This window comes from Protomyctophum bolini, assembly GCF_963924005.1.
Source record: "Protomyctophum bolini genome assembly, chromosome: 9".
NCBI classification, from domain to species: domain Eukaryota; kingdom Metazoa; phylum Chordata; class Actinopteri; order Myctophiformes; family Myctophidae; genus Protomyctophum; species Protomyctophum bolini.
In genome coordinates this window covers 20,742,348-20,767,252 of record NC_137870.1, presented here as the reverse complement: position 1 = coordinate 20,767,252, position 24,905 = coordinate 20,742,348, and the positions used below count along the sequence as shown (strand labels likewise).

At 42.9% G+C, this 24,905-nt stretch overlaps 2 protein-coding genes across 3 annotated transcripts in view; both read left to right on the top strand.

Annotated features, from left to right (window-relative positions):
• acsl3a (acyl-CoA synthetase long chain family member 3a) overlaps positions 1 to 20,292 on the top strand; it is a 37,732-nt gene extending 17,440 nt beyond the window's left edge. Inside the window, exons 7-16 of one of the 2 annotated variants that reach the window (XR_013964613.1) lie at positions 2,472 to 2,595; positions 3,343 to 3,414; positions 9,258 to 9,397; positions 10,665 to 10,837; positions 13,530 to 13,604; positions 14,630 to 14,821; positions 17,071 to 17,185; positions 17,570 to 17,727; positions 18,131 to 19,629; positions 19,660 to 20,292. Coding sequence is in view for 1 of the 2 variants with exons in the window: in XM_080772336.1 (XP_080628462.1) it covers positions 2,472 to 2,595; positions 3,343 to 3,414; positions 9,258 to 9,397; positions 10,665 to 10,837; positions 13,530 to 13,604; positions 14,630 to 14,821; positions 17,071 to 17,185; positions 17,570 to 17,727; positions 18,131 to 18,288 (1,207 nt within the window). In the remaining variant the exon portion in view is untranslated. Of the gene's footprint in view, positions 1 to 2,471; positions 2,596 to 3,342; positions 3,415 to 9,257; positions 9,398 to 10,664; positions 10,838 to 13,529; positions 13,605 to 14,629; positions 14,822 to 17,070; positions 17,186 to 17,569; positions 17,728 to 18,130 lie in introns of both variants that reach the window. The other variant, XM_080772336.1, reaches the window with a different exon arrangement.
• A 2,275-nt stretch (positions 20,293 to 22,567) lies between these two features.
• kcne4 (potassium voltage-gated channel, Isk-related family, member 4) lies at positions 22,568 to 24,351 on the top strand. Its single transcript, XM_080772245.1, has 2 exons — positions 22,568 to 22,648; positions 22,858 to 24,351. Exon 2 carries the CDS (start codon positions 22,893 to 22,895, stop codon positions 23,484 to 23,486), a length of 594 nt encoding a protein of 197 aa, XP_080628371.1. The 5' UTR covers positions 22,568 to 22,648; positions 22,858 to 22,892; the 3' UTR covers positions 23,487 to 24,351.
• Positions 24,352 to 24,905: the final 554 nt, after the last annotated feature.

Here is a 24,905-nt window from a genome sequence, read left to right as displayed (position 1 = left end):
CTCAATCCAAGGGAACTTTGTTGGCACGAGGAAACAAACGTTTACATTGCTAAAGCAACTGCTACTGGGAAAGAGGAAGTTAAACTCAAAGTTAAACTCAAAGTTTAACATTAACGACGTGTGGGAACGTGATAACTAATCCAACCGACAGGTTGCTAGGACATTTTCATTGATATCAAACGAGAGTTTGTTGGATGATAGAAATATTGACAGTGTTTTAATTTGATTGGTGGCCATTTTATCAGAGTTATAATGCACATAGTTGAAAGCGCATGGCCAGAAACTGATTAAACATTGCTTTTTATTGAACAATACGGAATATATCGGTACTTATTCCCACCCTAGAAGGATTGTAACATCCATGGCCCTGGGGTTATATTTGTAATCGGAACATTTGTGTAAGCATAAGCCGCCGTAAGGACTGTAAATGGAGAATGTGCGTAAAACACTTCAGTCCAGGCCAGGACTACCATGAGCTTACAGCGAGTTGCGAGTTTGTAGATTTTTTTGTTTATGCTGGGGACCTGGGGTTCAAGTGGTTTATAGTCAGAGTATCCTTATCTCTTCATACTTTATTGTAGTGAATTCTAAGTAGTTTAGAGACAGTTGGAACTTGGCACGGCGCCATCGTTGTGCGGTCGAAACGTATGGTGTCGGTAGCCTACTTGGAATTCACTAAAACATGTTCTATAAACATCAGATGAATTAATGGCTTTTTAAAATGTATCTATTATGATAAGTTTCAGTGATCATATCTATATAGAGAAAGTAGAGACACACGCATGCCCCAGAGCCGAAGGAGGCGTCTACCTTTTTATGTCTATGGGCACACCCAAACCTGATATCATATCCTGCTATACATTTTGACTTGTCCCCTTTTGTGTGCCAGTTATCTTTCAGGTGCTTCAGAAAAGAGCATGGCATATACAGTAACCAACACCTGAGTTTAAAGATTTTAAAATAGGATTTTGCTTTTCAACTTTTCAAATAGCCTATAACATGCAAAGATGGAAACAGGAGATGGTCAAGGATAAAAAAATAGAAGTAGAAATGCCATATTGTGATTGTATGCCTCTGCCAAACAGTTGCAGTTGACATCTATGTCTGTCCAGTCTCATATTATGTAAGTGAAGGAATGTCACAGTGACCCTGACCTTTGATCTTTGACCACATACTTTTAATCAGTTCAGGGAACCGGAATAAATGCATCATGTTTGGCCATGCTTTATGTCCAGTTCTGTGAATGAGTGCTCTCTACAAAATAACTTTGGAAAAAGTATTAATTTATTAAAGTTTTAAGAAAAACAATTGTCAAGGCCAGCAGTTTTGAGTGTTATCCTGATTAAAAATCCATGAATTCACATTATCAGTGTGTGGATCTAAATTACCTATTAAATGCACCTAGCTGTGTGTATTCAATGATGAGAAAGCTTCCTCAGCATTTCTGTAAAGTAGCTGCTATTTTTAGCATATCAGCAGTCTTTAAGAAAACAAATTACTCTAAACTGCCTCTTCCAAGTGCTGAAAATACAAAAAAACGGGTGTGAAGATATTTTTTCAGGGGATTTTTTTCAAGGTTTTTCAATCTCGAGATTGTAATGTTAAACTCTACTTTACCACAATCAGTGCCGGGATTTCTTTCAAAATAGAAGCTCGGGGTGCTGGGAAGATATGGCCGCTTTTACTCTGTAAGCCCCCCCCACCCGGCTTATCTCTGCTGTCACTGGTTGCGTACAATATTAGGGTCGTTGATTTAAAGGTTGCCTGACAGTGCTCCATGTCAACTGAGCTTGCGCGGCGGCACAAGCGTCATTGGACGCCGGCCGGCTCGCTATAGCAGCATCGTACGAGCAAACTGTTTATGCTGAATTAGTAGAAAGGGCACCCATCTCCCCGGGGAGAGGAGAGGAGAGGAAACACAGAGCAGAGGAAGTTGGGGACAGAGGAAAATGGGGAGGATGTGAGAGAGATGGAGGGTCAGCAGGGTTAAGATCCGTTGTGACCTCCATAAGGCTGTTAATGAAAATGATGGCTTTGCTTTGTGTATTTTGTTGTCACGCTGTGTACATAAACGTCCTTAAGTAAGAACTGAATTTCATGAACATTCATTGACATGTGGTTCCTCACAAAACATTGCCCCAACCTCCATTTTGGATGCTTGCCTATCTTAAATGTGTTCTAAAATCGTTCTGACAAATAACTTACAATGCAGTAAATAAAATGTTATATTTTATAGTGTAAACAAGCCTTTCCTCTCAATGAAACAGGCCTACGGAATACTACAATTTAGTATCCCTTCTTCTGTAGAAATGGCAATATATAATTATAATGCTGTTTATTTCTTATTACACAATAGGTCATATGCCACAATACTTTATTATTTCAGCATGGTTATATGTATAAAGTATGATTAGTTCTGTGTATATTGTATAATGGCATTGTGTATATTAAGAAGCTCTTTGTGTATACAGTGAGGATGACACGTATATTGGCTACCTGCCCCTGGCCCATGTGTTGGAGCTGAGTGCTGAGCTGGTGTGTGTGGCGCATGGCTGTAGGATTGGCTACTCTTCACCACTGACACTAGCTGACCAGGTACACTTAGTAGAACATATTATTCTCTACCCCAGGTCGACACTGTCACTTACTGACGTTTGGTCAGGACCCCCCTTTTTATCATGTTTTCAACGCACTGGGTACACCTCGCTGCTGCGTTCACACAGGCAGATGCTAACATGCAACGATACAAAGAATCACAGCATAATTATTGTCACTGTGCATCTTTGTATCTGAAGTTGAAGCCAGTTCAACTTATTTGTAGCTTTTTTATGTCAGTGGCTTCCTTTGAAAATGAACGGTATCTTTGTATCTGCCTGTGTGAACGCAGCATTCGTGTCACCATAATGTGTAGATTCAGTATTGAAAACATCTTTAAGTACGATGAAAACAAATTAAACTTAAAACACGACAGTCAAGCTGTCAGAAGCAGACTTGAACCCTGTGAGGAGCACCCGAGCAAGGTGCCAGCCACGCTACTACTGCACCAAGTGGTGTTCGCTTCTGTCGACTCAGTGCTGTCCGAGTTGCATACTTACTGATGGGCAGAGAATAGTAAATAATGATCCCCCCTCATCAACATGTTTGTGTCTGCGTTCCATCCTTCTAAATACTGTATGGAACACCTCGCTAGTGTCATATGGGTAGTTGACCGAACTTGAATATACTGTATGAGGACTTGGAGTTGGGAGTGAGAATGACACGTTAACATTAAACATCTAATTGTTGAAAGACATCTGTCATTAACATAATTTGTGATTTCTTTCTCCATTTTCTCCCCTATAGTCGACAAAGATAAAGAAAGGCAGTAAAGGAGACACCAGTGTTCTGCAGCCCACTCTGATGGCCGCTGTCCCAGTACGTCAACACAACACAACACAACAACACCATATACATTTGTTTGTTAAGTCTATGTATTTTCCGTCTTTTTTTCGCCACACCCGCTCTGAGTCTATCACTCAACATCTCTCTGTCTCATGGGTTGCCTTTGGTCTTGTCTGGCAGAGGTTCAGTAGTTTGCTTCTGCCTTTGTTCCTGGTCCAGCAGATCACTACCAGAGTGGTACTGACAGGGTGGTACTGACAGAGTGGTACTGACAGTGTGCAGCAGGCCACGGTCTGTCTCTACTCGGCCATGAAGTGGACTCATCCAGTCAGAGTGCTGTCACCAGCCCGCTCTGGTCTCTGTCGCTGAGGCTTTTAGGTCTCACTGTGACGTCCAGCGGTTCAACCGGAAGGTTAGGTGTGAGGTGGGATTTTACATCTGATTACAGTAATCTATGTCAACCTTGATCTGATGCCATAGAAGTGGCGGGCTTCGCTCAGATCTCAATACAGCTGTGTTGATGCTGTAAAAGAAAATCAATATCCTTTTAATAGCAGCGGTCAGGTCAGTCTATCAATTTTAACCACTTTCAACCTGGGTGTCCTATTTTGGGCATGTGATCATAGGCGGAAATTTCCAAACAAAAATACCGCATCTACATATCGTGTCACGCGTCGCATCGTGCTGCGTTGTCAGGTTGTAGAGTCGGGAGACATTACGTCTTTCTTGACAAGATGGGTATTCAAGAAATGTATGTGTTTACTGTTGTGAGACTTGAGCCCTTGTAATAGCAATGCACAATGCTCCAGTTTGATGATGCTCCAGTTTGCAAGAAATAGCTTTGTACCAGAAACTGTGTGATAATGCGACGAGAAAAGGCTTATCTTTACTCTGATTAACCCATTTTTTTTTTTTTTTTTTTAATATTTGTTTTATTCGGAAAGTGCAGTATAATTGTACATATAGCATTTCTACAAACGATATAAGAGCAGTTCCCAAGATTTTCTTCTTTTCTTTTTTTTCCCCACCCCTCTTCCCTCCCTCATCCCCCCTCCATGTGGCAACATCTCCAATGTCTCTGTATAGTATAGTCCTTTTTCCTATATAAGACATCGAGTCCACACTCAAACAGAGACAGGCACGGCAGTAACACTTCAGGTGGTACATTTCAGGAGGACAAAGAAAAAAGAAAGAGTGGGCGGAAAAAGACATAAGAAACAAAAAACAACAACAACTAAAGTATATACATTTATATTTGTATGAGTATATAGTATACAGTTGGTAGCAACTTGTGTTGAAAAAGTGTGAAAAAGAGATAACACCAGTAAGACGCGCAAACGCGGGAAGCTAACGCAGCTGAGACCCTGCAGATCATGTCTGTCTGTCTGTCTGTCTGTGTGTCTGTCCCGCTGTTACTGTATATGTGGACCTGGCCCCTTTTGTGCCCATATATGGAGCTGAGTGGACCTGGCCCCTTTTGTGCCCATATATGGAGCTGAGTGATTGCTGATGCAACACACTCCATATTTGGATAGCGGGACAGACAGACACACAGACAGACAGACACACACACAGACAGACATGATCTGCGTCTCATAGTAAGTGCTCACTGCGTTCGCAATAATAAGACAATAAAACTGTACAAATGTATTCATTCCATATTATGCACTTTTATACCGTTGTGTGTGTGTGTGTGTGTGTGTGTGTGTGTGTACTATATGCGTGCGTGCGTGCATGCGTGTATACTGTTGGTTTGACTCTATTTCTGCTTTCCATGACCAGCGTCCTCCATACTCTCTTTAACTCTGAGTCTCTCTCTCAGTCTCTCTCCCCATGAGGGGACCTCCCCCTCCCCCACCCCTGGGCCCCTGTGTCTGGAACTGTTCACAGCTGTAAACTGAACGTGAGAAAGCCCCGTGTGGTGTTCCCCATGACACACACACACACATGCACAACAGCTGTTTTTTATCGTTTATCGTTTGTGTCCTTTCCTCCATTTAAATGTGGCCCGGAGTTCTTCTTTTCTAAACCACTCTGCAGGGCTGGATAATGAAGTGTTCTTGGTTTTAGTGGGTTTCCGATTGTTGTCCCCTCAGATTAACTTGGACATTAGCGAGTGGACACATCGTCCAGTCACACACAGCCTAGGCAACAACATGGGAGCACAATAGGCCTAGATCACAACAGACCCCTAGATCACACACATCACTCACAGCCTAGGCAACAGCATGGGAGCACTGTGTCCCTAGATCACAACAGAGCCCTAGATCACAACAGACCCCTAGATCACAACAGACCCCTAGATCACACGCATCACTCACAGCCTAGGCAACGATGGGAGCACCGTGTCCCTAGATCACAACAGACCCCATGGATTAAAGTTCTCAGTCGCCACGACTGTTTTGCTTAGGAAACATCTAATCTCACAACCACGATATATAGGAATATATATATATTCCTTGCTGCAAACAATAATGCTCCCGTGTGTGGTCTCCATTTGTCTGTCAACTCTGTCTTGCCTTTCTGTTTGAAAGTCATCAGTTTCCATGCCTGCCGTGCACAGGAGGTGCTCCCCTGCCATGAGATGGCTGCTTCACTCAGCTATTTGTTATGATTGACTTTGTTTGTGTCTGGGTGCATCATTGCTGCCAAAGGCAGCCTTAGGCTCTGTCCTTTAGTTTTGGGACATTCGTCCATAACGGCTTCAGGATCCAGTCACATAGCATTGTCAGAATTGCCAGAATTGTGATGCCCGGCAAAACAATCAGTTTTTAACCTTTTCGAATGGCATATAAAAAAATCACACCCGTGTGAAGTGAGGGGCGCTAATATTAATTAAAGTCTAACTCATGTTGATATGGTGATTTAAAACAAACGGTGCAAACACAAACATTAAACGCCATTAACAATAAAGAGGCAATGCCAAATTTAACAAGTGCGTTCCTGATCTTCTGTTGATTGGGAAGGTGCTTCTATGATAGTTTTATTAGGGATATATATTTTAAACTATGGTCACATGGACAAGATTGTAGTGTTCTTGAACGGAGGTAAAATATCCCTTTAGAAAAATATTCATTACGTGCAATTCAAGGCCTTAAACATCTGGGGACCCATTTCAAGAGCTAACGTGAGGCCCTACTTGACAAGCACCACAGTGTTTTCCCTGTATTTATTCATTTTCGTCTTCAAAACTAGCCATGACTGTTTGTGGTTGTTTGAGTAGACTACACACAGGGAGGAACACAGAGAGAGACAATGACTTTCCTTTTCTCGCCATGTGCGCACAGCACCTGCCCCGGACAAACAGGTTACCACCAGGCAAAATATCAAGAAATATCATGTAATGTAAACCACAGTAACCAAGCACTGTTCCGCTGTTTTAGTGGTCCATTAGTCAATTCTTGCAAGTCGCCCTCTGGGAGGACGGGCCTTTTTTGACACGGGTGAAACTTTGGGGGTCTTTTGCATTGGGAAAGTTTGCGAATCTCTGACCTAGCCCTAGGCAAGGGAAGCCATGTTTATTTGTATAACCCAGTTAAACCATAGCTCATGCCTCCACAACTCACCATCATAGCAAACTGCTAGTTCCCATATTAGGACCATGCACACCCTCAGCAAACTACCGTAAATGTAATATACTGTAACGATCCCAGGAACAGGAGGCAGAGACGTAGTTACCATGAACGATAAAGATCCCTCTTTATTCCTTTGTAGAACACTCATATAACAACAGCATTGATATTCCTCTTAGGTAAACGTGCACTCCCAACCCAACTACCCGGCACAGAGAGCCTCTACCTAGGACCCCCGTCACTCACTCTAGAAGTCCCACCCCCAAGACAGTCCCATTGGCTGCAGCCATAGCTGGCCGCTACACTACTGTGTATAGTGGAACTGTAGTGTAGATGATAGATCATTTCATATTTTTCATCAGTTCAACCTTGATAAAAGCTACTAGCATAGCCAACTGCAACATAACATTAAAACAATGATGTGTACCTTCTGTATAGGCCCACTTTATCTTCAACCTCATATGCCTAACATCAGCCTGAGTAACTGTCATTAGACCAGTGGCATGCATGTCATGTTATTCACGAACACGCTCACTCACTGGCACCATGTGCCAGAAGCTGGATTTAAACATATCCACATTACCACCTGAAAGGGATTCAGAGTCACGAGACGGCGACGCAGTGGGAGTAAAGCCTGATTTGTGAGCTTGCTAGATTGCCTATTTCCAGTTTCCACGTGCGACACTGGTACATACATAATACGTATAAATCAGGCTTTAGTAGTGAGTTTACACATACATTTTATGAACCACGTTGCACCAACAGCATAAGCACGTGTACAGTGCATATGACTATCGGAGCCTTAATCTGGCCATGGTATTTGTGGTGGAGACAGTGGTATCATTCACTCTGGTCTTATCTGGGCCCAGAGCAGCGTAGCACCAGGCACTCCAGGTGTCAGAGTCTGCTCTGGGTCCAGTCCAAAGACCCTTATTAGGAGCTGGAGGATAGCAGCTATGCAGCGTTGGATACACATCTGTTTGTTTTGGCTAGAGAAAAATAGGACTAACATTACTGACCAACATTTTGAAAGATGTTGGCACTGTCACACTCAAATAGATCTACAGTGTATTACTCCTCAGAGTCCTCACTGTGCTCATTCTCTCTGCCTCACTCTTTATCCCATTCGCTTTCTTCTTTGTTCTTTCAGTTTCGTCACTGTCTCTCTCTTCCATTCTTTTTGAGGGGCTCCTATGCCCAGTTTTGTGTGTTTGTGTGTACACCATAGTGATGATTTGATTGGCTGAGCATAGCGATGATTTTTGAGGGGCGCTAGCCCCTCAAAAACTCTTGTCACATTTGCCATTGACAATGAAAGGAGAATTTGTAGACGAGCAAATAGTCTATTTTGGCCAGAATGAGATGATGTATGATGATGTATGATACGCAGGTGTGATTATTCATCCTATGACCAGTTTTGATTCATTTAGGCTGATGCCCGTTCCCCGTTGGGAACACATGCCCATCGGTTATGCAATATCCATTGCACCGGTTGTCAGGCAACCTGTTGTAGACTCTGTTACTTGATGGCCAGTCTATGTATGACATCGGGATTCGGGACGCCCTTAGCGCAGAGCCTTGGTTTCGATGGGCTACTACCGAATGACAACCTACCTCAAACCCTAACCTAACCATAACCACAAGCACGGAGGAGAGCAGTGCATCCCTCACCAACCTTAATCCGGTCGTTTTAACAGACCCCTTGCCAACCTTAATCCGGTCATTTTAACGGACCCCTTGCCAACCTTAATCCGGTCGTTTTAATAGACTCGTCACCAACCTTAATCCGGTCGTTTTAACGGACTCCTCACCAACCTTAATCCGGTCGTTTTAACGGACCCCTTGCCAACCTTAATCCGGTCGTTTTAATGGACCCCTCACCAACCTTAATCCGGTCGTTTTAATATGGACCCTTCACCAACCTTAATCCGGTCGCCCGTAAAACAAGCGCCCCCTCAGTGACCATTGACTCCCAGGCTCTGTGTAAAAGGTCATCCCGTGTGACATCAGTAGTACTACAGTATGATGTCATATTGATGACTTCAGTAACTTCCATAATATGGGCATGAAATGGACACACACAGACAGATACAGAGATTTGTGATTTATAGATCTTATGACGACCGCTGATTCGACACATCCGGCACATCACTCCCTCCCGTCCTTTATCACATTGGTCGGATGGTTCTCGAGATACATGGACACTCATCTATAGTTTATATATTTAATCTTAAAACTCTTTCTTTCACTCTCACTCTGCCTTCATGGTCTAACTCTAGCACTCTTGTTTCTCTCTGTCTTTAGGAGATCATGGATCGCATCTATAAGAATGTGATGATCAAGGTGGAGGAGATGAATTGTGTTCAGAGAACCCTGTTCATCCTTGCCTACAATTATAAATTGGAGCAGCTGGCCAGGGGACACAGCACGCCTCTATGTGACAAGTATGACACACACACACCTATGCGTGCACAACCGTGCACGTACACGTACATGCACGTACATGCACGCACAAACGCGCGCACACACACACACACACACACACACACACACACACACACACACACACAAATAGTGTTATGCCTGATTAATTTTGTATATGTAACAGATGACACATGTCATACATGCATAAATGCAGTCACACCCACTCATGGAAACACATACAGACAGGTTCCTGGATACATAAACAAATTCATTGATTGCATGTCCTCTCACACAAGTGTCTAAACATGCATATTAACAGTACTATGCCCTCTCTCACTCTTTATTCTGTTCTTTCACTGCATTCTTTTCTGCTCTCCTCGTCTTTATGCTTCTTCTCCCTAATGTTTGTCTTCCCCACCACTTCTCCAACACTTTCTTCTAACTAACACACACACACACACACACACACACACACACACACACCATCCATCCATCCATCCACCCACCCACCCACCTATCCATCCACCCACCTATCCATCCACCCACCTATCCATCCATCCACCAACCCACCCACCTATCCATCCATCCATCCACCCACCCATCCTACCTCTTCTCCTCTCTCTTGAATTAATTAATTACACCTATTTTCCTCTACCTAGGCCTGTCACAATTATTAACCGGCTAATTCCAATTATTTGAGATAATCACAATATGTATTTTGCATAATCGTCATATGTAATGTCTATGTAAAAAAAAAGTTCATATATTTTCATCCACTATGTGCAAGTTTTGTTTACAATGCCTGCCTGAAAGCCAAAATGAAATGTAATTTCTATTCCTAATGTTCAGCAACAGAAATACAATTAAATCGCGATTATTTGAGTGATAATTAATCATCAGGTAAAGTGTCAGTCTACCTAACCCCTATCGGCTCCCTGTGCCCACAGGCTGGTGTTCAGTCTACCTAACCCCTCTCGGCTCCCTGTGCCCACAGGCTGGTGTTCAGTCTACCTAACCCCTCTCGGCTCCCTGTGCCCACAGGCTGGTGTTCAGTCTACCTAACCCCTCTCGGCTCCCTGTGCCCACAGGCTGGTGTTCAGTCTACCTAACCCCTATCGGCTCCCTGTGCCCATAGGCTGGTGTTCAGTCTACCTAACCCCTCTCGGCTCCCTGTGCCCACAGGCTGGTGTTCAGTCTACCTAACCCCTCTCGGCTCCCTGTGCCCACAGGCTGGTGTTCAAGAAGGTGTCAGTCTACCTAACCCCTCTCGGCTCCCTGTGCCCACAGGCTGGTGTTCAAGAAGGTGCGCGCCCTGCTTGGCGGTCGTATGCGTGTGCTGCTGTCTGGCGGAGCGCCCCTCTCTGCCGCCACGCAGCGCTTCATGAACGTGTGTCTCTGCTGCCCCGTGGGGCAGGGCTACGGACTGACAGAGACCTGTGGAGCTGGCACCATCAGCGAATGTAAGAGCCAATAGCACATGCATTATACCAGTTAGTTCTCAAACTTTTTCTTGCCAAGGGCCCCCAAATTGATATAAGTTTTGGCCCCATCTGAAAATGTTTTGTGCCAGGGGTCCCCAGCAGATACGATTTGTAACCCTGTCTGATTTTCTATTTTCAAGATTTTTTAAAGAATATTCAAGAATAGTAGATACAAGTGAGCTTGTGAGCCAAGGACCCCTGTGAGTCCCCAGACCCTACTTTATTATACATCATGTGTGTGAGCTCGCCACCATTGGTGTGTGAATGTGGGAAGTGAGGATGCTGGCGTCGACTGTTCGCCGCTTCACCTCCCAATGTATGAATGAATGAACCATTGTAAAGCGCTTTGAGCACTTGGAAAAGCGCTATAAAAATGCAATTCATTATTATTATTATAAAAGTCCTGCTAGAAAATGGATTGGGTTCATAACTTGTTCATAACTTGCCAAAGTGTTGGATGGATGAGCTATGCTGTATATTGGTAGTACAGTATATTTGGTAGGAAGGTATATTGCAGTATATTGGTAGTACTGTTATGTAAGATTGTTACATAACAGTACAGTATAGTAAGGTATATTGCAGTATATTTGATAAAGCACTTTGTTGCATATACTGTATATTGCAGTGTATTGCAGTATGATGGTCTCAGTTATGGGTTAGTCATCTTTAAAATGGGGCAGAGTGAGAAGGAGATACAGCGATAGGGAGAGGGGAGGGAGACAACAGTGGATGACAGCCATCAGCAACAACAACATAACATTTTTTTAACAACTATGAACCCAATAACAATACTAGCAGCTATAATAAGATAGGGGGAGCAAGACAGAAGCGGTTGCTGTTATAGAGAAGGCCAAGGGGGGAGTCGCTTGACATAGGAAGAAAGGAGTTGCGGGAAATTGGAGAAAGAGATAAAAGCATGAGGGGAGGATACAGAGCCCGGATTGATCGATGGTGGGGTCAATGGAAAGATGGTGGGGGCTACGGAAAAACAAATACTGACTAATGGCTCTGGTTATTCATGATACTGAAGAAACCACAACAAACAACATGAGCATATGGACTGCAGTGAGACTTTCCAGGCACTGTATGGTATGGCATGGCATGGTGCACCCGGACCGTTTAGTGCAACGCACCCAGGTCCCCTTTATAAGTGACACAGAAACGTTGCTATTTAGATTTAGAGTTGAAGAAACCTGTCTGTCTGTTGTTGTCTGCTGGGGGAAACGTTGTATCCGTTCTCACAGTGTATACTGTATCTTCCTGAACCGTGCACCCGTTACACCATTACGTGGAATTATTCAACTGAGTGCTTGCTCTCGCTTTGTTCTTCAGGCACTGTATGGCCCACATTTACTGTATGTCTGATGCGTGACTGACTGGAGACAATGAACATCTTTGTCAGAATGACATCCAGGGTTATTTGCCATGCACACTCACACATCAGAATCTTCATTTTAACCCATTTGACCTGACGTCGAAATAAAATAAACTAAGGTCTTCTGAAAGAATATATATTCAAAGATTTGTGCCGAATTTTCACGATTTTTCAAAAATAGCAGACCTACAAGCTCATAGCGCGCCACTCGGTGGGGCGCTATGAGCTTGTAGATCTGCTATTTTTCAATAGCTAAATTATAACATAATGTTTAAAACACCAAAGGGGGTTCCCACCAAAACACTACAAGTTAACACTTTTAAACCTTTACAGGGTCATATTTAATTCTCATTTAACCATTGACAGTGCAGAATTGACCAGAGAAGAGAGAGGCCTGGTAAGTAGGAAGCAGGGTTTGGGAGTAGTGGAAAGCTGTAGCATTGTCATAAGAAAGAATATAGGTGTAAGAATACATCTAAGCAACACATTCATTTAATGGAATAAACAAATAATTACAGTCACATCTACTCATGCTCTAATAATGTAATGATGGGACAGTAATAAAGAAGCCTGAGGAAGAGCCTGTGTTGCTCAAAACAGGCATTAAAATATATCGTCTCTGTTGGGTGGAAACCACATACAGTATGTCTGAAAGGGTTACTTTTCAGGATTCAAATTCAAATCAGGATTCAAATTCAAAAGTTGCTGCTACTTTTGATACTATTGTGTGATGTTGTAGTATGGTCAAGTAAGAGGTAACGATATCCAGGGCAGGCTATGTTGAACTTGCACTTGCACTTGTGCAAAATAAATACAACTGTGATAATACTCATTTAAGAATGTGACCACAGCAATACTAGACATCACATTGTTTTGTTTCCACTCCCTTTTCATATTGCAAGACAACAAGAAGGTGAAAGCATGAACGGTTGCACTAATAGGATGCCGGGACATTTCTCTGTGATGATGTGACACCCTCCACTCATTGTGTTTAGACGCACCCCGTGACGCACTCAGCTGATTTGTGAAATGGACATTTTGGGAGCTCTTTCCCAAGCAGTCTGAAGCTGGAAAAACACTGGGCTGTGGACATCCCTTTGGGGATGGGGATACCATGGCAAGAGACACATGGACATATGGCCTGGTTGCCGTGGTGATGGATGTTGTGTGCACACATGATATAGTATATAATATAGCTTCTCACTAGTCGACACAGCTTGTGATTGTGTGTGTGTGTGTGTGTGTGTGTGTGTGTGTGTGTGTGTGTGGTGTGCGTGCGTGCGTGTGTTATTCCAGTGTGGGATTACAGCACAGGAAGAGTTGGCGGGCCCCTGGTTTGCAGTGAGATCAAGTTGAAAGACTGGTTGGAGGGTAGGTGACAAACACAGTTCATCACTGTACACACAGTAATACATCATACACATGCACACTCACTCTACAGCAGACCCCCAGTTTGGTATGCATTAGGCCACGGACCCCCACAGTGTGTACAAATGGAACCAAAAGCGTCTATTTGTACACGGTGAGTTACGGTACATCTGCAATAATCAATTTCATCAGCTCAGTGGCCTTGTGTTATAGTGTCTGCCCTGAGACTGGGAGGTTGGGTTTCAATCCCCAGTCTATTATACCAAAGACTCTTAAAAATGGGACCCTGCTTGGCACTCAGCATCAAGCATCGGGTTGGGGGTAAGTCCCATACTAGCGTCATGTCCAGGGAGTGTACGTGTACATTAAGCTAACTATAGAGGCAGGAGATAGGCTCCTGCCTGATGAGGCTTACATAATAAGGATAAATTATGTCTAAGTGACACCAAATATTATCTTTTTTTATCCCACGATTTTGCAACCCATTTTTTCACCCAGTGTCAATTATCTAATGTACTCCTGGGCACAGAAAACACAGTCTGCTCATATCCTTGTAAGGACATCACTCCACTCTCCTACACTGTTTGTGCCAGGGACCCTGGCACAAAAGAGGGAGAAGAGAGTATTAGTTGAAAAAATGTCAAACTTGTTCCAAATATCTTTCTTTTTCTTTCTTTTTTTTCCTTCTTTTTTTCAAACATAGCTGACCTAACAGTACAAACTCGAAACACGTCCTGTTGCAATCTTGCATATCTCAAAATAAAATATGGTCAAAGTGGTTTAACTGTTCCTCATTTTGCTGGGGGCCCTCTGGAACCCCCTCAAGGACCCCTGGGGGTCCCCCAGACCCGCAATTGAAGTCGACTTCCTGCGGACTGCATCATCATTTCATCTCATATCTCTGTGTCTTATCATACAGTTCATGGGTCTTGTGTTTAAGTCCACATAGCAGTGCTCTATCCTCAGTCTATTGTAGCACACAACCATGGCCATTCGTTTTGTATTGATTCCACTGCAATCTATTCCAGGTGGTTACCGTAGCACAGACAAGCCCCACCCGAGAGGGGAGATTCTGGTTGGTGGGCCCAACGTAACCATGGGTTACTATAAGAAGGATCTGAAGAACCAGGAGGACTTCATTGTAGACGAGAGTGGCCAGCGGTGGTTCTGCACCGGAGACATAGGAGAGTTCCACAAAGATGGATGTCTACAGATTATTGGTGAGTATGGAGGCATGGATGGATGGAGAGCTCTTCACAGGTCCCCCGACAGGACCCGAGACCCAACAGGGTCCAGATGATCTGTGTTTTACAGTAATCACTCAGACCTGGGTCGGTTCCGGTTCTACTATCTCAGACCTCGCGTCTGCTTATCATCAATACGTTTACCTGAGTGGACTCGAGAAAACCCGTGCTCAGCGCTGATCGGTAGAGAAAGCGTGAAGTGCTATTTCACTGGCCTGGAATCAGATTACTGCAGAGCAACAGCGAAACCATGTCAATTCAGATTACTGCAGAGCAACAGCGCAGCCATATCAATTCAGATTACTGCAGAGCAACAGAGTCAGTTCAGATTACTGCAGAGCAACAGAGTCAATTCAGATTACTGCAGAGCAACAGAGTCAGTTCAGATTACTGCAGAGCAACAGAGTCAATTCAGATTACTGCAGAGCAACAGAGTCAATTCAGATTACTGCAGAGCAACAGAGTCAGTTCAGATTACTGCAGAGCAACAGAGTCAGTTCAGATTACTGCAGAGCAACAGAGTCAATTCAGATTACTGCAGAGCAACAGAGTCAGTTCAGATTACTGCAGAGCAACAGAGTCAGTTCAGATTACTGCAGAGCAACAGAGTCAATTCAGATTACTGCAGAGTAACAGAGTCAGTTCAGATTACTGCAGAGCAACAGAGTCAGTTCAGATTACTGCAGAGCAACAGCGCAGCCATGTCAGTTCAGTGAGAGCGGAGAGCACACAGACTCAGAGCGCATCCAAATGGAATCATCGAGGTGAAAACATGTAATTGAATGTCATAATATTGTCTCTTATTGTAGGCTGCTACGTACAGTAGCTGCTACAGTAAGTTGCATTATGAAGTACAACTAACATCTAACCTGTTAGAACGGCATTGTAGGGCCCGGGCGGCTGGTGTAGCCGTCTGGGAACCCGACTCCCGATCCCAAACACCTTTGCTGGGTGTCATTCCCCAATCCCCATCTCTCTCTCCCCATTTCCTGTCTGACTATTGTATCTATCAATAAAAGCTGAAAAAGCCCCAAAGATATATAAAAAAGAAAGGCATTTTAGGTATGTGGGTCCATAAAATAATAGGATGGGGTCTGTAATAGTCTACAGTAATAGTTTACAGTCAGCCAGAAACCTTAACTCTATTATCTACATCAGACTGGTCAGACTGAAAATGGACCATCCGCTCAGTGTCTCTCCCCCTTTGAAGATAGACACACACATGCATAAACATGCGCACACGCGGTTTGCCATGCATAAATAATGGATGTTTATCTTCATTGCCTTTCTTCGTAGATTGTGCACCCCAAGGCAAACCAGCTGTCTTACTGCAGCCGCATTTTGCAGCCACACACACACACACACACACACACAATGGCCATCCATTGTCAATGGCATTCAATGTTTGTGTTAACACAATGTTTGTGTTGACACAAACCCTCAAAGCTGGACATAGGAGCACTCCTCAACAACCATATAAACAACAACAAGCACACTCTCCCAGACAGCCTACTATAGTATTGAAGTAGTAGTGTTGAGTATTGAAGACTGCAGAGAGTAACAACAGCTAGTTTCTTTCAACTCACTTCCAAATGACAAATTAGCAAGATAGCACCCCATAGCATAGCAGCAGACAACATGGGCACAATCAATGAAAATCCATTCAGCAACAATTACAATTCAATTCTCACCTTTGATGTCTTCAAACACATAGTAATCCATAATCAAGGGCGGACGCTGTTGTGGAGTTGCCCAGTAAAGCTGAAGTCCTCAGGATACAACTGTTGTAGGCCTACAGTAGGCTAGCTCCTCTAGGCACTGCATGCTGACTTCCTTCCTTTCTTTACAAATACTTTGCAATAGACGTTTGGCATTGTGAGGCTAACATTTAGGATACTCTCAGAGAGGCTTCTCATTTATATTTAATCATAAACAAAGACGCAAGTTTCTGGTGTGTGACAAATAAATCTGCCACTTTCTAGAAACAAGCACATGATGACAGGCCTCAGGCAGGCATGACCAATCAATCTATGCAGGTGCAGATGGACAAACTAGGCAGTGCCAGTGGCTACAGATCCAAATATGGTAGCCCACTACCATATTTAGCTAAATTGAATGCAGTGATTGAACATATATTATTATTATTATTATATATTTTCTGTATAATCGATCAAATCGATCCATCCATTAACTGTGGATAAAATTTGACACAAATTTGTGTGCAGACCGTAAGAAGGACCTGGTGAAGCTCCAAGCAGGAGAGTATGTCTCCTTGGGGAAGGTGGAGGCCATGCTCAAGAACTGTTCTCTGATAGACAACATCTGTGCCTACGCCAACAGGTACACACACACACACACACACACACACACACACACACACACACACACACACACACACACACACACACACACACACACACACACACACGTATTATATTTACAAAGTCGAAAAGTAACATATCGGGCAGACGCAGAGATACCTCAGATACCGGGTAGGATATAAAAGATACATATTGCTACTTTGAATTATTTAATTTAATTTAACTACCTGTAATCTCTGTGCATGGCAGGATTTTCTGCCTGATAGATGTGTGGTTTCAGACTGACTGAATAAAATAAAGTATGCACACATGTAATGCGTGTCCATTTTTACGTGTGTATCATTGTTACCAAGTTGTTAATTGTGACATTTCTTGCTGTCTTCCTTTGCTTTTTGCTTGGCAGTGACGAGACGTACGTGATTAGCTTTGTGGTGCCCAATCAGAAGCAGCTGCTGGTGCTGGCGGCGCAGCATGGTATCCGGGGCTCGTGGGAGGAGCTGTGCAGCAACGTCGCCATGGAGGAGCTGGCGCTCAAGGTCATCACCGAGGCTGCCGTGACAGGTGAGGAGAGGGGCTAACAAACTAATGATAGCATTAGCTAACTGAAGTAAAAATGGCCCTACAAAAAAAATCAATAACCAACTGAAACTGTTTCATAAAAGTAACTAAAACAAACATCATAGAGAAAATGTCCTTAGTTTTAGTCTTTGTCTGTATCTAATATAGATCTAGGGCGCCATCTTGCGCCACCCTTATCCCTAAACGTATTTACAATTTTTTACTATTTTGAAAAACATTTTAAAATAGTTCAACTAGCCGATCTACATCGAGACATTGTGAGCTATTTGAACTATTTTAAAAGGTTTTTTTTAATAGTAAAAAATGGCAAATTAGTTTAGGGATAAGGGTTAAGAGGTGGCGCAAAATATAGCCCTTAATATAGTTTCCCTTCTCCCACTTGCAGCCCAACTGGAGCGGTTTGAGTTCCCACGCAAGATCCGTCTCAGTCCAGAGCCGTGGACCCCCGAGACTGGCCTAGTGACCGACGCCTTCAAACTCAGGCGCAAGGAGCTGAAAACGCACTACCAGGACGACATCGAGAGAATGTACGGTGGCAAGTAGCTATAATGAAGACCTCGGCGGCATGATTCAACGTCCAAACACAGACCATCACTTGCTTGTCCCCATGTCTTTTCCGTGACTTTTGTACCATATCCCAGGAAGCCATCCTACCAACCCCCAAACAAAAACTAGACAAAAGCCACAATTACTTGAATCTTTGGTAACTCTTTGTTCTCCAGAGACCATAAATAAAGATGGAAAGGGCAAATGAGATACAGATGCCAGAAAATAGAGGCCATGTTACAATGTTTCCCTCTACTGTGTATGATGTACTAACCTTAAGCCTGATTTAGTTCCACACCAGTGTTGCATACCAAAAATAACAGATCTACAAGCCCACAACGCATCATGTCATGATGCAATGTGACTTCTTGTGATCTTGCAAATTATTACAGTATTTCTGGTGAGCGACACTGGTGTGTGACAAAGTATAAATCAAGCATTACTCTCACCTCAAAAACCGCTTTTACTTGAAATTCTAATCAACACATCACTTTGCCTTGAGGAGCCGTGCGAAGAGCTTTGTGTTGAGACAAAGCGTTTATGAGAGCCCTCCATGCTGCCTCCATTTTCCCCGTCCTTTCCGGGGAGGACTTGTGTCGTTGTCACATAATATATGAGTTATGAAACAGCAGGTTTTGGTGGGCGGTTGTCTGTTGAACTCCAAGGAGAAACTCAGGGTGGAGTAAACATGGCTGTGGGATTGTTTTTTCAGCTCGGATTCAGATGCTAAATCAACAAAAGACTCTAAGCTAGTTATGTCGATGATTTCCATAAATCTGTTACTGGATGATTTGCTTAATTGTTCTTCAATACTTTACGGTTTCAAATTACTGTCCTCTCCCTAAGATTACTTTTCATTTATTTCTCATTTCCGAGCCTAGTTGTGCCTAGCGACTCGTTGTGTTTCCCGCAGGTCAGGAAGCCATTAGCCCTCATGTTTCTATTCACAGTTCACTTGTTTTCAGTCCTGTTGAGTGGTTTATTTTGTTTCCCTCCCACTGCCAGCTGGGACAGTGCGTCCCTCAGCACATTTATAGCAGGCAGTCATTAGAGGGCAAATTATAAATGTCGTTAGTGAACATGTACTATAACAAGTCTAGTAAAGGTAAAGGTCATTGGTTTAAAATTGCACCCAGTCTAAATGTGTACACAAAAAAGAAGAAAAGTGGTCCATTGTATTTCACCACAGTGATAATGCATGCCTTTACTCCTACAGACCATGATTGTGCACTAAAAGAAAAGCACAGCCTGTCCCGTTGCTCATACCACTCAAATGTCTAATGTAATCATCGCCAAGCTTTGTTATGAACAATGTGCAATATAAAAATACTACACCTTGTCCAAATAGGGTGTTTGATTACAAGAAAGGCACCAAAAAAGAAACTCGCTTAACGCACTTGGGTGTGTTGAGGGAAATATCTGCACATTTCTAGAACATTGGCCTCTGGTTCGTGGCCAACATTTATCTTCCTGGTTCGCCCTCCTGGCTGAGTAGCCGAGCACATCTGCACATGTGTGATGGAGTACATGTACTCAACAGCACTCAGAATCTCAGCATCAGCATTCCCACAATGTGACACCTGTTGCCTTTTCTCCTGTTTCTGAGTGGCTTCGGTCTCTAGACTCTAACCACTTCTGAGATGTTCCAAATATTACTGCACAAAGATTAATGATAACGTTTTCTTGACAGTGTGTGTTATACTGTTATACTGTTATACAAACATAACACGCCTGTCCAATTCCTGATTTCGTTTTGTTGTGATTCTTTTCCTTGACTGTAAATACTTAAATGTAATGTGGAGCAGTGATCGCTGGAGAAAGCTAAATGTATAGTCTCTATTTTGAATCTATTTAAGCTTTGTTGTCATAGCCCAGTTCTGGAGCTCCTTTCCCTCTTTATGTGAGGAGATCGGCCTTGATACACAACTGCATCCAACAATATTTATTTGTAATTTGCCTTGGATCAAATGAAATCAATGAATAAAGATTGTGTTTGGTCTACGTGGGCTTTCCTGTGTCGTTTGAATGAAACTCCATTGTGGTCATTTGTTCCCATATAACCACTTAAGGTACGTGAGTAACCTCGCAAAGTACGTTACTGTCATGGTATCCGTAGCCGAGTCCCCCATTCAGGCGCTGACATTACTGTTGAGCTGCAAAATAGGTATGCCAGTGTTTAAAATATAATACCAGTAAGACGCCTTGAGGGCGAGAAGCGACCTCGCCATAAAGGCACGCATCTGCCTGGGTATGGGGTATGCCTGGAATTAATTCTGTACTGGCCATATATAGAGCGTGTCTTGAGTGTACAGGGTTTGATGAGGTCAGATTAACACATGGAATGTCAGAACAGGAAGGACGGGTGCTGGGGAAGGATCAACATATGGAATCATGTCAGAACAGGTCAGGTCAGATCCATATATGGAGATCTAAGGGTAGAGTTTCTGGTCGGATCCATATATGCAGATCTATGTGATGATCCAGTCTTCTCCATATATGGTTATCCAGGGTTAGATGAGGTCGGTTTAAAAGATAGACAGAAAAAGACAAAAAAAGAAAAGAAAAACGGCGTCATTTCATTCTGAATGAGTCATTACATTACCATAAATGACACTGCTAGATTGTGTAAAGAGTGGAGGACATACAACTAAATACTGATATATTCAGTGTGACATTTGAGCAAGATGATCTAGGAATGGCTGCCATATAACATATAACTTGTTTGAATTGTTCATCATATCATAGTGAATTTTCTCCATATGTAGTATACAAGTAAGTTCAGTTAACCAGGTCTCGAAGTGAGGTACTTCATCCGATTTCCAGAGTCTTAGAATCGCTTTTTTTGCAATTACCATACCATACATCATTGTATTTTGTACAGAAACATTGTGATTTGACAGTATTTGAGAAGAACCAAAAAGTGCGGTCTCTGGGTCAGGTTTAAACACACATCCATAAACATCTGAAAACCAATGAACCATTTCAATATATCACACCAAAATGTATACAGTTTTGGGCATGTCCAGAAGAGATGGGTCAGGCTACCTTCTGCCATTCCACATCGATCACATAGTGGGGAGGTAGTTGGGAATATCTTATGTAATTTTCCGTTCTTTTTTCCCCACCTAATTTTGACCCAAATTCACTGGTTCTTCAGATCCCTAAAAGTTGGTTCGGAACTGGACCAAAACATTATTTTTTCTTGCCTTGAAGTGGGAACCAAAGTGGGCGTGTCAGTCAGGTTGGAAGATGCAGATGTGATATAAACCATCATAAAAAATAAAGAACAGAACCAGTTCTAGAACCAATGTTCTTTTGGTGGAAAGGGGGCCAAAGTGGGGTCCGGGATTGATTGATTGATTGAAGTATTTATTAAGTTTGCAGAATTACGGTACATTTCAAGCACAACAAAAACTGTTAACTGTGAGTGGACCCTCAGGGTTCCCTGAGAGGATTCCAAATGGACCCTTACAGGTCTATAACTGTGAGAGTTAAGGCGTCCATGAAATTAAAAAGTTTGAGAACTTCACTATATAGAGCATCACTGAGAAAGATGTTAATCTTCCCAACAAACTGTTGAGTGAACCGAATGAACTCAGCCTTGAGTAACATTCAATCAGCAGTGATGACCGCCTGGCTGCCGTCTATCCAATTCAACATTCACCAATAATTAGGATTGTTTAGACTCAGATTCACAGTCATGATGACCTGGTGATGCCTGGTGTAAATGGGAGGAGTGGAGTAAGTCTGTTGAATGGATTCAATCACTTGGGAGATGGGATGGGACCACCCTAAAAAAATTCACTGCAACTCAATTAACATTATTTATTTATTTTGCTTGAACATGAAGTCATCCCTCCCAAAACAAGAAATCTGATAGAAAATAAAATAAAATCTCTATACAAACCCTGAGCTGCATATAGGCTACTATTATGTGTTGAGAATCATACGAATAGCAGAGATTACAATCTCTGAACTATTAAACCATTAAGCTTTCTATAATATAGGAAGACAGACAACATATTATGTTGTCTGTCTATTTTAGATTTTCACTACAACAGTACAGTAATACTAGACAAGCACAGCTTCAACAAATAGGAGATACAACAGTAGGCTATTGAATGTTTTCATGTGTGAGTCTGCATGCTATACTCTGCTCTCTGTATAAGTTCACAAGGCAGCTCCTCAGCTCTGAGCCAAACTTTTGGCTGGGCCACTGGGCGCCTCTCACGTGACTTAATGACATCCCGGGGTCCCAACATAAATGCTCACGTCCATCCTCCAGTTTGCCAAACTGCAGAGGCGCACATTACAGAGACAACACATGCTCATATGCACCCGAGCTATACTTTTATTGGTGAGTTGGCATTTTCATTCAATGCAAAGGCAATTGTGTGTCTGGTTATTGTTTCTTATTAATTCATGTTGGTATAAAATATTCTTTATTTGCTTAGTGCTTACACACATAAGCTTCTTGCGTTTCTAAATTTGTTGAACTGTGTGCGTAATCCCGTGCGTAAAGTGCGCATCCTCATGCATAGCCTGTATTTTCTCCCACGTCTGCAGACAACTTCTGACGCCGCCATCGTAGGCTGCAGGGAATGGAACAACCACCACACAACTCCACGGCACCGGAGGTTCAGTTTCTCGAGACGTCGAACGTGGCCCAGAGTTGGACGGACAGGACGAGCACTGGCAACGCGTACCTGTACATTCTAATAGTCCTGTCCTTCTATGGAGTCTTTCTGTTCGGCATCATGCTGGGCTACGTTCGCTCCAAGCGGCGAGAGAAGAGGAGGTCGAACGTGTTCACGGCCCTGGTGCACGAGGAGGAAGAGCGAGAGTGGGGCTTGTTCCCGAAGAAGCACAGCATCACGGGGTTCATGCCCGTCATCCCGGCGGTACTGCGAGCCGTGCAGGTGTCCCTGCCTCATGGACTTTATGATGTCAGGGTCCCGTTGTCTCCGCTGTCCCCTCTGGCCTGCGCGCTTTGCGCGGAACAGAGTAGCCCCAGCAGTGTCAGCTCGCTGTGCTCCAGCCCGGACGTGCGCTTCGCTATCGAGGAGGAGTCGGACAGTGGGACGATGGAGCCTGGCTCCGAAGACACCGCCACCCCTCCTCGCGACAAGGGATCATCATCAAGTCCGGAGAACAGCGACGACTCGGCCGGAGACGGTACCCATCGCCACCGGTGACCAAAAATTGTGACCAAAAATCAAAATGTGACCAAAAATAGAGCTCGTACTTAGCTTGGATACAGGAAGAGTTGGCCCTTTCCTTGAGAAGTCTGCGCACCTCAATGTAAAATTGGCTAGTAGTCTGATGCTTTGGAAAATGGTCCATTCAAATTATTGTTTAGAATGACTGGTTGGTTTTGTAGAAATGTGTGTAGCAATTGTTGAAATATTATACCTTAACATGCTTATAATGTTAAGCATGTAAAAAAGAAAGAAAGAAAAAATATAGACAATTTTACATTGAGGTGCCAGACTCATGCACTCACCAAAGAGTATGAAAGGTATAGAGGACTTTACAACCGGACTCAATGAAATAGAACTTTACTACTGCTCTTGAGCGCTTCTGTGCAATAAAATCCTGCGTTATTAAATTTAACTAGTGATATAAATGGAACCAAATGATCCCCGTACGGTACATTTGGTTCAACAGTGGAACAAAATTAAACTTCCACTCTCAGAGTTACAGAGGGGTCAATAGGGTCAATTTGGGCCCCTGTATTCTACTTAACAGTGATGATTTTACTAGCTCGATCATGAGTAAAATGTACCTGGGACACACTTGAAAGATCTGTAAGGCTTGTTTTGTTTTGTCTGTATAACTAAATCGTATTTGTTGTAACTATGATCTACACACTGGCACTGTTAAATAGGCCTATAAGCATTCATATAGTTATACTTGATGAAAGTAACACACTGTAGCGTGTAGCCTACATATTCATTTGTTATTTTCACTTTGTGAGGCTTAATTTAAAACAAAATGTCTGCTGTGTGGAGAATAAAAGAGAATACATTTTGTACAAGTCTTTACTTTTTTGAGGGGCGCCATACATCTTTTTGTCCTTAACTCTCCTTAACACATTTGCCATTGACAATTTACGCCATTTCTTTCTTTCTTTTTTTTGATGTGATGTTTAATTTAACCGCTAGATGGCAGTGTTGTAATAACGCAAGCCTAGTTGTTACTGAAGAGGATGGAGAGAAGAGAACGGACATAATATTCTCTACAGTATATACTATATTATCATCGTGCTAGTTTTAGAGGGTGCACGCCTATTTCAAATCATGGACATATAGGCCTACTTGAAATCATTGATAGATTGATTGATTGATAGATTGATTGCTTTACTACATTTCAAACAAGCACAACTCAATACAAAAACTGTTAATGTGGACGACACCTGCATGATAAAGCATTACACTTGTTTACAACAGGGTCCACCATTTTCAATTCATCAGAACATTTAGAGAAGTACAAATATACACTTATAAGAAAAACTGGAAAATCATCATAAAGGAAGTATAAACAGAAAAAAAAAAATCAAATAATGGGAAAGGGGGTATAGTAGTCATCAACCCTAAGCCATTCCAGCCTGTCAA

Coding starts and splice junctions, on each gene's coding strand:
- kcne4 (XM_080772245.1), top strand. CDS start 22,893: ATGGAACAACCACCACACAACTCCACGGCACCGGAGGTTCAGTTTCTC.